This window comes from Sinohyriopsis cumingii, chromosome 7 (genome assembly GCF_028554795.1).
Source record: "Sinohyriopsis cumingii isolate HCF-2022 chromosome 7, ASM2855479v2, whole genome shotgun sequence".
In the NCBI taxonomy this organism is placed as follows: Eukaryota; Metazoa; Mollusca; class Bivalvia; order Unionida; family Unionidae; genus Sinohyriopsis; species Sinohyriopsis cumingii.
In genome coordinates, this window is record NC_142967.1 from 16,865,892 (window position 1) to 16,880,595 (window position 14,704).

The 14,704-nt window shown below is 35.2% G+C and overlaps 1 protein-coding gene across 1 annotated transcript in view; it reads right to left on the reverse strand.

The window, feature by feature from the left end:
• LOC149794782 (U5 small nuclear ribonucleoprotein 200 kDa helicase-like) overlaps window positions 1–13,181 on the reverse strand; it is a 103,505-nt gene extending 90,324 nt beyond the window's left edge. Inside the window, exons 1-7 of the mRNA XM_089964431.1 lie at window positions 13,027–13,181; window positions 10,949–11,112; window positions 9,051–9,222; window positions 6,893–7,082; window positions 5,440–5,498; window positions 4,136–4,228; window positions 1,628–1,783 (exon numbers count right to left, since the gene is read on the reverse strand). Coding sequence (XP_089820557.1) covers window positions 1,628–1,783; window positions 4,136–4,228; window positions 5,440–5,498; window positions 6,893–7,082; window positions 9,051–9,222; window positions 10,949–11,112; window positions 13,027–13,071 — 879 coding nt within the window. The 5' untranslated portion in view covers window positions 13,072–13,181. The remainder of the gene's footprint in view (window positions 1–1,627; window positions 1,784–4,135; window positions 4,229–5,439; window positions 5,499–6,892; window positions 7,083–9,050; window positions 9,223–10,948; window positions 11,113–13,026) is intronic.
• Window positions 13,182–14,704: the final 1,523 nt, after the last annotated feature.

Consider the following 14,704-nt stretch of genomic DNA (forward strand, 5'->3'; position numbering starts at 1 on the left):
AAGATTTGCATATTGTGGCAGCTATAGTGGATATAAGATGGGCCACATTTTCATTTAAGACAAAGCAGATAACATTATAAGAATTTTGGTGAAAATCCCACATTGATCTGACCATCCAATCTTAAAAATTAAAGGTTACATCTTCAATATATTCACTGGGGCAGCCATATTTGAGGTCAGATGGGAATCGTTTTCTGTAAGGACCAACTAGATATCATAATTAGTCTTGTGGTGGAAATCTTCATGTTATGAGTTTCCACTAAAGAGCAATAATAAGATTGTCAAGATGGCTGCCATGATGACCATCAGATTGGTACCACATTTATTCAGTACTATGACAACATATTAGCTGTCTGCTGAAATGCCCATGTCAATATGACCTTCTGTTTTGAAGATGCCATAAAAAGAAATTCTAGATGGCTGTCAAAGGTAGCCATTTGGTACATCAGATTGGCACCATTTCCATTTGGGACCAACTAGACATCAAAAAAAGTCTTTTAGTGAAAGCATCATGTTGAAATAACCATCCATTCAGAAAATGTAGAAATAACAAGATCTTCAATATGGCCACCATGGCAGCCATATTAGATGTCCAAAAGCAGAACTATTTTCATTTTGCAAAACTAGACATTGTAAGTTCTCTGTTCAAAAGCCCAGATTTACATCACTCTTCATTCAGCAGGATTAGTGACAACAAAATTTTTAAGATGGATGATGTGGTTGCTATACTGGAAATCAGATCAGTATGATTTCCATTTTGAACCACCATGACCTTTGGATATTGTATGTGTAATGTTTCATGGCAATCCTCAAAGTAGTTTCTGAGTATTAGTTATAACAAATTTCTGCTCACAGGTGGATAGATGTTTGATGATGGGCATCATGCATTCCCATAAGCTAATTTGGTCTATGGTCAATAGAACTTGAAATTACCATGAAACCTTTCTGCATAAAAATTCATTTGTATACAAGAAAATTTTGCATAAGATGGGTTCATATACATCATTCAAGGAAACATGTTAACACAATTTTCAACAGGAGGTTAAATAGATCAACAGTGGTCATACGCATCTTTCTGCAGAAAAATCAAGTAAATTAAATGTATTTGTAGTCTGTTTTTCACAACATTCACATATTTTTTTGCAGAAACAATTGCATGGAGCAATAAAGATAGGATCAGCAAGTGGATTATTCTGAAATTGATTTAAGTCGGACTTTCTGCACATTCACACCTAAATACTAAAATAAACATTACAGAAAATAACAACACTGGATATTTGGAACATAAGTGATTCCAGAAGTTGTCACTAACTTCCTCCTTTCTCCATGTTGAGTGGGGTTTTTTTTGTGCACAATGTCCAAACAGTCAAAAATCATTGTTAACAATAGGAAATTTCTTCAGGGGCATGAAAATCTAGTCAGATATCCTACAGATAAATTCAATCATGCCTAATATATTTCATTTGTCTATGTCAAGTCAATTTTGTGATGTACAATCTGAATCACTGTAACATTAAGAAAATCTAATCAAACACACCTATCAGATTTAGTTATCAACATGCTCCACTGCAAACAATGCACACAATATTAAGTGTACTGTACACAAAGCAATATACCAGAGACTTGCCTTAAGAATTTCCAGGACTTCTCCTGCCTTGGTCTGTGCCATTGTGGGATCATCAGGATAATACTTGCTCAGCTTTCTCTGCAGCCAGAAGGCATCAATATCTCGAGGATGAAGTTTGTCACCAGACTTTTTGGACATGTCATCACCACCTGCCAACTGTAAGACAAACAATTTCTGGTAATTTCACATACTGAAGTGAAATCAAATTATCAATTAATGTGGTTGTCAGGTAAAGAACTCTTAAAGTTTCAGACACTTTTTAACGGCTTCTTGCATTTACATTTCTCTTTGATGATTATTGCTGGACATAAGTTCAAGATCATAACATGGTTAACATAGGCTAAACATAGATATTATCAATTCACACACAAAGAGAAAGTAACCTTGAACAAAACAGGGTAACAGATGAATACTGAAAAATCATGTGACAGTAGATCACTTCCTGTATAAAACTTAGACCACTATCTCTAATGAGAAGGCGTGCATTAGAATCCAAGGTGCAATTAGACCACATAAAAACATGCAAACTAAGATGGTATGGTCACATATGCTCATCTGGCCTGTAAATGACAATCCTACTGGGCACAGTGAGAGGAAAGAACAAAACAATGCAGACAGAGATACGGGATGAAAACACCAAACAGTGGACAGACATGGACCTTGCAAAGTTCCAGAAAGCAGTGGAGAACAGGGCAAAATGGAGACAGAAAGTTGCAAAGTCAGCAGTGGCACCCCTAAAACCAGCCAGGTTATGGGAGAGATTTTAAAAAAATAACTAATAACCAAACAGCATGTACTGTCAGGTTATGAGGCCCTAATAGTAACCAAATGGCATGCAGCAGACTATGAGACTGTATTAATAACCAAACAGCATGCAAGTGTCAGGTTATAAGGCTGTATTAATAACCAAACAGCATGCAAGTGTCAGGTTATGAGACTGCAACTAATAACCAAACAGCCTGAAAGTGTCAGGTTACGAGACTGTACTAATAACCAAACAGCATGCAAGTGTCAGGTTATGAGACTGCAACTAATAACCAAACAGCCTGAAAGTGTCAGGTTACGAGACTGTACTAATAACAAAACAGCATGCAAGTGTCAGAAGATGAGGCATAGTAATAACAAAACAGTAGTATTAGCATGGACATGGATGGTGTATGCTGTCAGATCAGGAAATCATTGTATCATTTTTGTTTATTTTAAAATAGTTGACAGGAGTTTTGAGACATTGATGGAAGGAACTGCTGATACTGAGAAATATGTCCCCACACTCTGAAGGTTCTCATGTGTAAGCCAATGAGATGCAAGATTACCTCGTTAGTATGCACAAATCTAGCTCGTTATCAAATACATCCAAAACCTTAATGAATATAAACCAACAATGACTGCATGATTTATCAAAATAAGATCAGAAATATAGCATCAAGATAGGCAACATCTCAAATCATAACATGGTTAACAAAGGCTAAATATGAACTCAAGACTGGTAACAAGCAATTTTTGATGAATGGATGCCTGACTGACAGCCAGTCTGATGCAAGATCACTCTATCAGTATGCATTATTACACTCATCAAAGATATAATGATAAATATGTACTCTGATAAAAAACATGGCCTCCAGAGTTGTAAACACAGTTAGGCAATTAGATTCTAGACAAATCTTGCTCATTATCAAACTCATATGCGATTCTGATGATATAAACCTATATTCCAAGTTTAACTGACATTTTATCAGAAATATGGACTCCATATTCCATGTCTGATTGACACTGGATTAGAAATATGAACTACAGACTGGTAACAAGCAATTGTTAATGAACGGATACCTGACAGACAATGTACTATGAATGCATTGCAAAACCATAAACGCACATGGCCTTTACCAGTCGAGTTAAAAATTTATCATAAACCAGTAAAATGTGAAACATAGGTCAAAGTGACCTTTCATTAAATTTGTGGTAATGGTGTGATACTAATACAGAATCACACAATCACCATCAAGTTTGATGATTCTGGGATGAACAGAACATGAGAAATAAACTTAAATAATAAAAATTTAACCAAAGTCAGTAAAGCATGAAATATAGGTTAGTGAACTACTTTTGATGGCTTAATACTCAGCAAGATGTACCTCCTCACCAGGTATCATGAGTTAAACGTTACCATTATTTAAACTGTGTGCAAAAATTCTGAACCGAATGTAGAATGTACAACTATATAAATTGTTTAAAGTCAGCCTACTACTCAACCCCATTCCCAGGGGGTAGGTGCTATGAAACTTACTCCAAAACTGCAGACTAGGAAATATGAAGAAAGAATCCCATCCATTCAGTAAGGATGTAAATATGTACATGCTTTTGTTCATATGGATGCTGACACCAGAGTACTGCAACAGCTTACCTTTACTTTGTAAAGGTGAACCAGTACTTAGTCATACAGTAGACAAAAATAATGCACAAAAGAAATTTTCAGAGGTATGTCGTGTCATGTTTTAATTAATTTCTTACATTTGCTTGAAGTGTAACATCTAATTCTGCCTCCTCTCCCTCATTTTCCTCCTCTTCTTCTTCCTTGATCTCTCCATATACATCAGCATCATCCTGTAGTACACAGAATACATTACAGTACAAATTCGAATTCACTCAATGCTGCCACATTGGCTTCTTTGCTTCTGAACTTTTTAAAGTTTGTTCACAATAAAAACTTAAATGTGAAATAATGATCCAAATTAAGTGTGAAAATGTCCTGAGCTATTCATCTCAGGAGGACCATTCAGCAGGATTGTTTTGTAAATTCTTAAGCATGGATTATTTTCATTCAAATGTGGAATAGGTAGGAAAACAGACACTTTTATCACAATTATGTTTCATAGAGAATGTGTGCTGAGAAATTAAAAGCAAAAGAAAGCAAAAGAAAGAAGACCAATGATACTTTAATGAAGTACAAAAGCAATTTAATTTAATTATCACTGAAATCATTAATGGCACTATTTTATTGCAATAGACATAAGCAGCAATCTAATAGATAAAAGGAAACCACAAGAATATCATCAGTATCAAAAGTCGTTTGTTACATTATTAAGAATACGCATGTACTCCTGTTGTTATCATGATCATTTTATGCACCTAAAAAGCTACATGCCTATCTCAGCCACCTGAAAGCTGGTGCCCCCAAAAATACTGTCAAATTTACTTAATCCAGAACTTCCAACATTGAAATGGCTTGAAAAGGGCACGTTAATGAGATTTAACAGTTATCTTAATTTCAGATTTTGTAAATTTGGATTAGGTGGTAATTTAAATAGCACTGCACAGCCAGCAAGCACTGTCTTATGCAAAGCATTAGCAACCTGAATAAATGATGAGTTCTAATTCTCAAACTGATAATTATTCATCTACAGAAGGACATCTGAGACATTAAATAAAATCACAGGCAGGTGGGCATGAGTCAGAGCAAAACACATTCCCTCTCCTCCAATCTAATAATCAAATTCAAATTTTGAACTTCAATCTTTATCACTGAGAACAGTTGATGACAAATAACTTACCTCTTTCTCTCAAATAAAGTGCCTCGGTACCCAACTTCCCTCCAACACCTGTTGAATTTTTCCACCTTTATGTTATTTAGAACCCGATCAATGTGAAAATTATTGCTTCCAAAAGGTCTAAATGTCATGCTAAAATTACATGCATATAGATTACAATACCAACCATTCCCTCTTAAAAAAAGTACATAAAATCTAGTCCAAGTGTTTATACATATGAGAAATGTCCTGCATTATACGATTTTCAAAATAAAAAAAAATTATTACCTCGTCTTCTGACTCCTCAAACTGAACATTTACTCCATATGTTTCATCAATGTTCTCATCTGCAAAAATGTGACAAAAAAACAAAAGATTAGGGATCCAGACACTGTGTAAAATGTAACAATCAATGGATAATGAACTATCAGAATGAAAACCTGTGAAATCATTTTTATGGAAGAATTCTTTTCCAAAAAAAATCTCATCTTGTGACATGAAGGATGCAACTAAACTAGAGGATTAAATATAAGCGAACCTTAAAAGGTATCATTCAAAACTTGTTCGAGGTGTAATGCCTGAGAAAAAAAACCTTTTTCCCTATTGAACTGGTTTAAAATTAGGGTAGATGGATTGGTTTTTCATCTTTTAAACATTATATATATTTACCATGATATTTTTTCTTCTCTTTTACCAGTGGGGACAATAAGAGACAGTTGGCCGACTAAAAACACATTTTGAGGGCCTGACAAATATCAGGGGTGAAAAAAATTTCAAAAAATTTGGGCACCCAACTAGACTAGTTCAGATCACACTATAATTCAGTCCTTTGCATGTCACTTCCATTAAACAAAGAGTTAACACAATTATCAAATAAAATTCAATTTGTTCTAGACTACAAAGGAATAATAATTTAAAATAAAAATGTTTTTTTTTAATTCACTATGCATAATTTATCAACCAACACAAGTGGCCAAGAAATATCATTTATTAATAAGGAGGTCTGGTATAGAAAAAGGAAGTTAATATCTCAACGTAATACTTACCTGCTACAAACTGCAGTAGATTTATCCCTTGTATTAGTAATAGGCATTTTGGTAACTATATTCTATAATTTTTGGTTCCAGTTCCAATTTTTATTTTGTAGTTATCATTCAGTCTATATTATGTTGCAGGGTGTGGATAAATATGGGCATAAGCAGCAAAATATGACAACCACCCCACCCGCGTATCATGTACCAAGTGTATATATACAGACAACTGCCTTGTTGCTTTGGGCAAGATGCAGTGTGAACTTGGTGGTGTTGGGGGGGGGGGGGGAAGTTGCTACACTTAAAAAGGAAGCAAGAAGGGTCCCTCTTCCTCCTCTTTATCTCAGGACAATCCCTTCTATTCCCAGAAGGAGTCTACAATGCTCTCTGTTTCAGAAAGTTACCAACTCCAGCTGCAGACTGAGAAAAGAGCATTTTCACCAAAAACAAGCACTTTTTAAGATGAATATATTCTTAGGTATTCAATGGGCATGTTGCTAACTGACTTCAAAGTTTGGATATCAATTACTTTACCGACAGATAAAAACCTTGAATATCAGGTATTGAGAGAACATATTTAATGGCTTACTCTGGTCTTCATGAGAAAGAGGTAGAGAGGAGGCAGATGGAGGTTATTAGGAACACGTGGAACTCCTCTATTTCTATCCAAGTAAGCATTGCATATGTATGAAGATAAAAAAAAAAATTACCTGTTTGCATTTTTTCATCCTGACCCCAGTCAGTGATTTTCTTGCCAAGGTTCACAAGAAGAGCAAACCTCTCCTCTGCTAGTGGTCCCAAGAGGTTCTCAACCTCTTTCTTTTTCTCCTTTTCACGCATCTTTTCATTCTTCAGCACAATCAATACCTCATCTGCAGCTCCACACAAAATATCACGAGGCTGTAATAATACCAAATGTATGTGTTAGTTTTAATGCACATCAGCACAAAACCTGCTATGTAGTGCCAACGAAAGGTTCATTTCAATAAATGCAAAAGTTAGCTGCACAAATATCTCTCTATGAAATTAGCAGTTATCAATCAACTCCACTGTCAGAAATACCAAGGCTTCCAAAACATTGAAATTTTTTAATTATTTTTTTAAAATAAAAATTCCACGATTATTCAAGGCCCTTGAAATTTATTTTTTAACTGCAAAACTTCTCCTGGATTCCAGGATCCCCAGGAATCCAGTATCTTGTAAACTTCATGCCATTAAAAAGTTCATCCTTATACAGTATCTTTACCAGTTCACATCAAAATCTTCCATCTCACACAGTGGAAATTGACACACCTGACAAGAATGTGCTCCATTATCAGTGGACACAGGCACGGTACAGAGTTTGGTTGTGGTTCACCCTTAAGGAGGTATGCACGAGTCAGGTATGTGACTGGCACAAAGGCACCTCATCACATGATTTTTTTTCCTATATAGTGGACACTGCTCATGGAAACTGTTCATAAACAGTAGGTTTGATGTTCTTAAGTTTTTCTGTGGAGTTTTCATTCCTCATATTTTGCCAGTGCAATAATAATAATCATGAAGGTGATGATGATGATGACAATGACGATAGTAAGGATCATCAAGAGTTAACTAAAATCAATATATACCATAGTTTATCTAGAGTTTTACTGCCACAAATACTTCATACTTAACCAGTTCTGACAGTGAAATAGATTCATGGACAAAAAGTATATTTTGAAATGCTTAGTTAAGACAAGAATAATGATACAGTGACACAATGCTTCATCATTAAATACTATGGATTTTATTGATTTGTAAGCTTTGATGCTCTGTAAATATATGCATCTGACAGTGATGTAAAGTATGTAAATATTTATACATGACAGTGAGATAAACTCTGTAAATATTTGTATCTGACAAGAATGTAAAGTATGCAAATATTTGTATCTGACAAGAATGTAAACTATGCAAATATCTGTATCTGACAAGAATGTAAACTATGTAAATATTTGTATCTGACAAGGCTGTGAAGTATGTAAATATTTGTATCTGATAAGAATGTAAAGTATGTAAATATTGTATCTGACAGTGATGTTGTTGTTGTGGAGTTTAACGACATTTTTCAGTACATGATAGGCTATGCATGGCGGCCAGCATTAATGGTGGAGAAAGAAGCCAAGAAAACCCCCAGAAGAACCACCTACCCATGAGAAGCTATTGGCAAGCTTTCTCACATACCCCCATTGGCCGAATCCTAGACTTGAACCCATGCAGACAGAGGTGAGATGGAAGTGATCCGTAATGGAGACCGCTTTAGACCACTCGGGGCCCCTTCTGACAGTGATGTAAAGTATGTAAATATTTGTATCTGACAGTGAGATAAGCTCTGTAAATATTTGTACCTGACTGATGTAAAGTATGTAAATATCTGTATCTGACAGTGATGTAAAGTATGTAAATATTTGTACCTGACAATAAGATAAACTCTTGTAAATATTTGTATCTGACAGTGATGTAAACGCTGTAAACATCTGTATCTGACAAAAATGTAAACTATGCAAATATTTGTATCTGACAAGAATATAAGCTATGTAAATATTTGTATCTGGCAGTGAGATAAACTCTGTAAATATCTGTATCTGATAAGAATGTAAACTATGCAAATATCTGTACCTGACAGTGATGTCAACTCTGTAAATATTTATACCTGACAGTCAGATAAACTCTGTAAATATTTGTATCTGACACTGATGTAAAAACTTTGTATCTTTATCCTTAAAAGGTTATACTTTTGGAGCATATTTTTGGAATCAGATTCAGTAAATCTAAACAAGCTTAAAAACTTGTGCTACTATATGTAAAAATTTGTGCTACTATATGCAAATTATTAAAAAGTAAAAATACCTGATCTCCAATGGCAGCTTGCATAAAGCTGAGAAGAATTTCATAAGTCTGTCTCGTCTCTGGGGTTTTAGGTCGATACAAAATTCCAACCATATCTGTCACTCCCTCAGAAAGTAGAGAGGCTCCCTTCATCTTAAGCATATCTCTCTGGGCTTCATCTCTCTTTTGCCGCCTCAGAGAATAACGAAAATATTACTATTGTAAATTTTCCGCTAGAAAAATATCATTGTGCTTGACATATAAGGGTATCAAACTATAACAATACAATGCAAATATCAGGAATACTATGATGGCATTAGTTGTATAAAGGGATCAAGTTGTAACTTTTTATCGGATTTAGACAAATGTATCCCATAGGGATGCAAGATTGTGAGTAAAAAATCTCCTTGGTGTCGGATTCAGTAAAGAGCATACCTTGGTGTCAAAACCGGGGAGGGGGGATGGATGACACATTTAGGGTTTCAAATAAGGGCAAAGGCAAACACTGGTCATCTATCAAAGTACCATTTAATTCATCCATCCAAATCTGGATTTAGTCAAAACCAATCCTGTCAGTCTGCGCTAACAAAACTCAATGCTGAATGACTGCTTGCAATGTAGAATTGGTTTGAACACTATACCCTGATTTTAAGAAGGCATCTGACTTGGGTTGGAATAATATACTTGCTTGGAAACTAAAATATACTTCTGTTTTCACTTATCACTCTCATGGTTCAGATCATAACTATATGAAGAAGCCATCATACTGTTATTAGTAACATCAAATGAGTGCTGATGTCCATCAACAAAGGAGTTCCACTGGGATCTATCTTACTGCTTGTATTATTCATATTGTTTAAAAATGACTTGCCTCTGTATGTACAACATTCAAAAAACTGATAAATATGCTGACGATACTACTTTGCTTAACACTGATTCTAGTGTTGCAATTTTGAACCAAACATTGGGTGAAAATTTATATCAAATTAAATATTGGAGCTCTATGATTAACACCAATTTCAAGTATTTATATTCTACAGAGAATAATAAGTTATCTACCATTCAACTAATGGAAATTATCTTACAATGCACTAATTCTTCCTCTTGGGAAAATACAACTGATGGCAATATTGAAACAATCCACAAACTTTAAAAAATGAGCAACAAGAATTATCTTTAATTTACCATCTGATACTTTATCCAAAACTCTAGTCTCAAAATTTAAATTCCAAAATCATAGCCAATCAAAACACCATATTAATATCCCCAATATTTGCATTCATTTAAGTCAAAAGAACAGTTCCATGAACCTAAATTGAGATCAATTACTTATGATCAGTGCAGAACAATATTTCCCAAAATAAATACTTTAAATAAATTATTTGCTTCTCTAATATTATTAACCGCTGGAAAGAAAATTGTTGTCAAAGTTTTAAATGAATTTCAAATCTACCATCATATACCATCTTATTCTATTATATGCTTATTTCGACCTCAACATGCAGTAAGTTGTTTTTAGGCTGATCTTAAAAAATTACCGACTTGCCATGTCTGTGTGTTACCTTTTAGTTAGGAACAGTTAAACATACAACATATAAAAAGTTGTAAACTAAATCTATGCATGTTGCACAGAACTCTTGAGTACTTTACACACTTTATGAATTTGTGAAATGCAACTTGTCAAATTTCTCTGATTTTAGTTATTTTCCTGGAAACATAACTTTTGTAACTTAAAACAACTGACTTCACAGCTATGTTTTGTAATATTATTAGATTATCGGTTGCTCTGAATCATGTTGAAATGAAATGAGATCAGAAGTGTTGTAATTTCTGTCCTCCTCAGTACCCTATCACACTGTTATTTTGAAGACTAGCTGGAATACTAACTGAACTCAAAATTCTGATAAAAATATGCATACTTGTTTTTTCTTTCTTCCATTTGAGGTGGCCGGGTTCGCTGTGCCTTATCTCCCATTCTGGTGCCTAGCAATTTCCCAGCAAGGGTCTGAACTTCACCTGTAGGTTCATCTCGACCACGCCGATCTATTAAAGACCTATCGGCTTGAAGTACAAGATTTGAGTTCTGGAAAAACAAAAAAGAAGAATGGTAAAACTGAGTTCATTAACTTACTTATCCAGTTATTTTTTTAAGACTTTATTGGAAATGCAAAATTCAGAGGAAAAGGAGGCAAATGCAAATGCAGTGAGAGAGGATAGAGAAAAAACAAGTCTAGAATGGGGAAAGGAAGGTACAGCGAGGAAGAGAAAAGAAATATAAATGCAGATAGAGAAACATGAGAAGCAGGGTGAAAAAAGATGAGAAAAATTAAATACAGATTAAAAGAATTTGAACTGGCAGCACTCCCTTCCCCTTTACAGTCAGATTTAGATGTTGCCAGAAATAGTATATTAATTCCCCACTTTAAAAGAATTGGACACACAATTTCTGAAAACTTCAAACTGCCAACAGAGCATTTGACTTTATTATTACAAAGTGTACTTACTGATGAATCTCCTAAAGTCAACACTTCAATATTGGTATATAAAAAAAAAAAAATGATTGCTGATTACCATGTGGTTAAATGAATGGATTTGAAGGGTTATAAGCTGGTACCTGAGGCATACTGATAAAGGTTTAGACTCTCTAGAAAAGAAACTGGACAAACCAGTCAAATCAGCAAGGTGGTGCTCAGCCAGAAATGTTGATTAAGATTACCATAACATTAGACAGTTCATATTAATAGAAGAGCTCAATAACTGCATCATAGTGACGTCAAGATCTATCTTGATCTGTAAAATGTGGAAACTTTGGAAAATGCTGCTCATACACTTGACATTTATTACCTGACTCACCAAGTTTCATCTGTCAGCAAGCCTTTATCTTAACATTTTTTTCAGTGCATCATTTATAATTATTACTACAACTTAAATAATAAGCAACAGAATAGAAATGGGGCTATTCCAACTGCTCTTATATCAAAGAGATTCAAGTCATGGTCTTGCACTGAAAGCAATGTATTCATTGGGTCAAATAAGCTCCTGTGTGATTCTATTTTGGTGATTTATGAACCATGCATATCGGACCTATTGATGGCATTCATTTTTTTATTAGGCAATTTTCCCACAGTACCACTCGACATGTACCTGATCACGCCCGCTTAATATGCAAGAACAATGCACTGAATGGAATACAGTCCTCTCATTGGTTAAAACAAAATGATTTCCTGTATTTATTTATAACTTATTTTCAGTTGGCCAATGAGAAGGTAGTATTCCATTCAGGGCATTGTTTTTGCATATTAGGCGGGCGCGATCAGGTACATGTAGAGCGGTACCATGGGAAAATAATTTGGCATTCCTTAAAGGTATGATATTAAGTCAAACTTTTGATAGGGATACACAGCTGAATGCCTGAGCTAAACATCGGTACCAAATTTATTATGCTACGCGAAATGTGGCTTGAAATAACAGCGTTTATTTATAAATGGGTCGCGCGAGAAAGGAGAGAAGTGTCCTCCCTTGTAGTTATTATATAGTACATGTATGACAGGTCAATTTTAAGCGATGATACGAGCCCCTGTGTGATAGAGAGGGTCCTATGTTAGAACGGGTCATAGGGGTAATCTAAGGTATTTTTGTCACTCTGTATGATTTTTTTCCCCCTTCAGATTATTGTTTTTTTTTCTTCTCAATATCAAGTTCGCGTCGAGCACCCGTGTGTAGGACTACAATTTGTGGTACAAATCAGCATGAATACAACACCGACATTAGAAACATCATGAAAAATATAACATGATTTAGAAGTATAGTCAGTCGACCTGGGAACACGCTAAACAACGCCGTTTATTTAGACACTAAGAAGTCGACCAAAACAATAATATCAGAGTAGATGTCTTACGTTTAAAAAGCAAATTTTAAGCTACGGCACGAGCCCATGTACATTCCCATAACTATCAGCTTTGTCATTCAAAAAACATTACTTTGTGATAAATCTTACCGCTTTATACTCGTACTGTAACGATCTAGCAGCAGCATCTGCCATCTTTGGTGTTCTTCACTTCAACACCAAAATATTCCAACGTGAACTGCACGTTTGAAATCGTAAAATCCACAAAATGGCGTCCCAAGTAACCGCTTATATCATTACTACATTAGGTAAGAAAAACAAAACTAAGACTCCATAAAATTTTGTGTGTGAGCAGTTGATTACAAACAAAATGAAAAATTTTGTAGAAGAATAATCTCATTATAATCTGAATTTGTATTTATGTTGGTTTATTTGTTAATGATATGAAACTTCTTGTCTGGTTTGCAAACTTCGCAAGTTCCGGTGTGTTTCAAAAGCGGCGGATGGGTTTAAAACGAGAAAAGACTCCTCTTTGCTACAAGACAGAGACAAATTATATTTGAAGTCGAAGCATGCATTGCGTAATAAGAAACACTAGCTCGTTGGAACTACTTTACCGACTATAAGCAATAAATAGCACTTTATTCAACAATCAGGTTTTTGTCTTACATTATCTTTAGACTGCTTAAATTACTCATGCTCAAAGGTTGGCCAATTGCGCTCGACCAGGCCCGGCCCTAGGATGAGCGGGACCCTAAAGCACACACACAAAAAATGCATTGCGGAGTTGATTTTCTGAAAGCGCGGGGCCCAAGGCGGTTGCCTCGTTCGCTTTACCCTTGGGCCGGGCCTGTACTCGACGCGTGTTTGATGTTGGAAAAAAAATCGGACGGAAAAAAGAAAATCATACCAAATGACAAAATTGCCTTAGATTACCCCCACGACCCGTTCTGACATAGGACCTTGACTTTCATACTATAAAAGAGACCTGTGTAGTATGATAGACAGGGTCCTATGTCAGAACAGGTCATGGGGATAAACTGAAGCAATTTTGTCACTCCGTTAGTCCTACAATGTAAGACGCAGCACATGTTTTTGTTTTAGTGTTCCAGAAGAAAAATATCGGGTGATGTGTCTTACATTGTAGGACTAGACACATCGTATATATTTTATTCCTACACGTTATTGCTTTTTTTTTAACATCAAGTTCGCGTCGAGCACATGTGGCCAATGCACGCTTAAGCTCACTTCCTCTCCCAAATTTGTATTTATGTGATTAAAATGCAATGGATAAACGTCAGTTTACATAAAAATGATTTACAGTGTTTACAATATTTGTCCGACAACATACCAATATCGTTTACAGTAGTACAGATTTTAAATATATATAAAGCAGACATTGTAAAACATACTATGCACACACAGATAGAGTATAAAATCTTCCATCACCGCGAGTAAGAAACTCAAGCCAACAAGTTGCACAGTCAGCAGCTAAAATCGGATATACATCATTTAGGGCACTCGGCTACACGCATTTTTAGAAAGCTAAAATTTAAAAAGTTAAATACGCAGCCGACTTTGGTAGCAGCAGCAAATTATTTACTTGTCATTACATAAGGAGCATTTACACAGTAAGCTCACAGACCAGGTGTTTACACAGTAAGCTCACAGACCAGGTGTTTAATGGAGATTTAAAAGTAATCAAATCTGAAGATGTTCGTATTTGGGGGAAGAAATCCATAATTTTGCTGCTGCATACATGAATGATTGTATCCCATACCTTGAAGTCCTTACATTTGGGATCTTCGCGCTTTTTTTTCTTTTCATA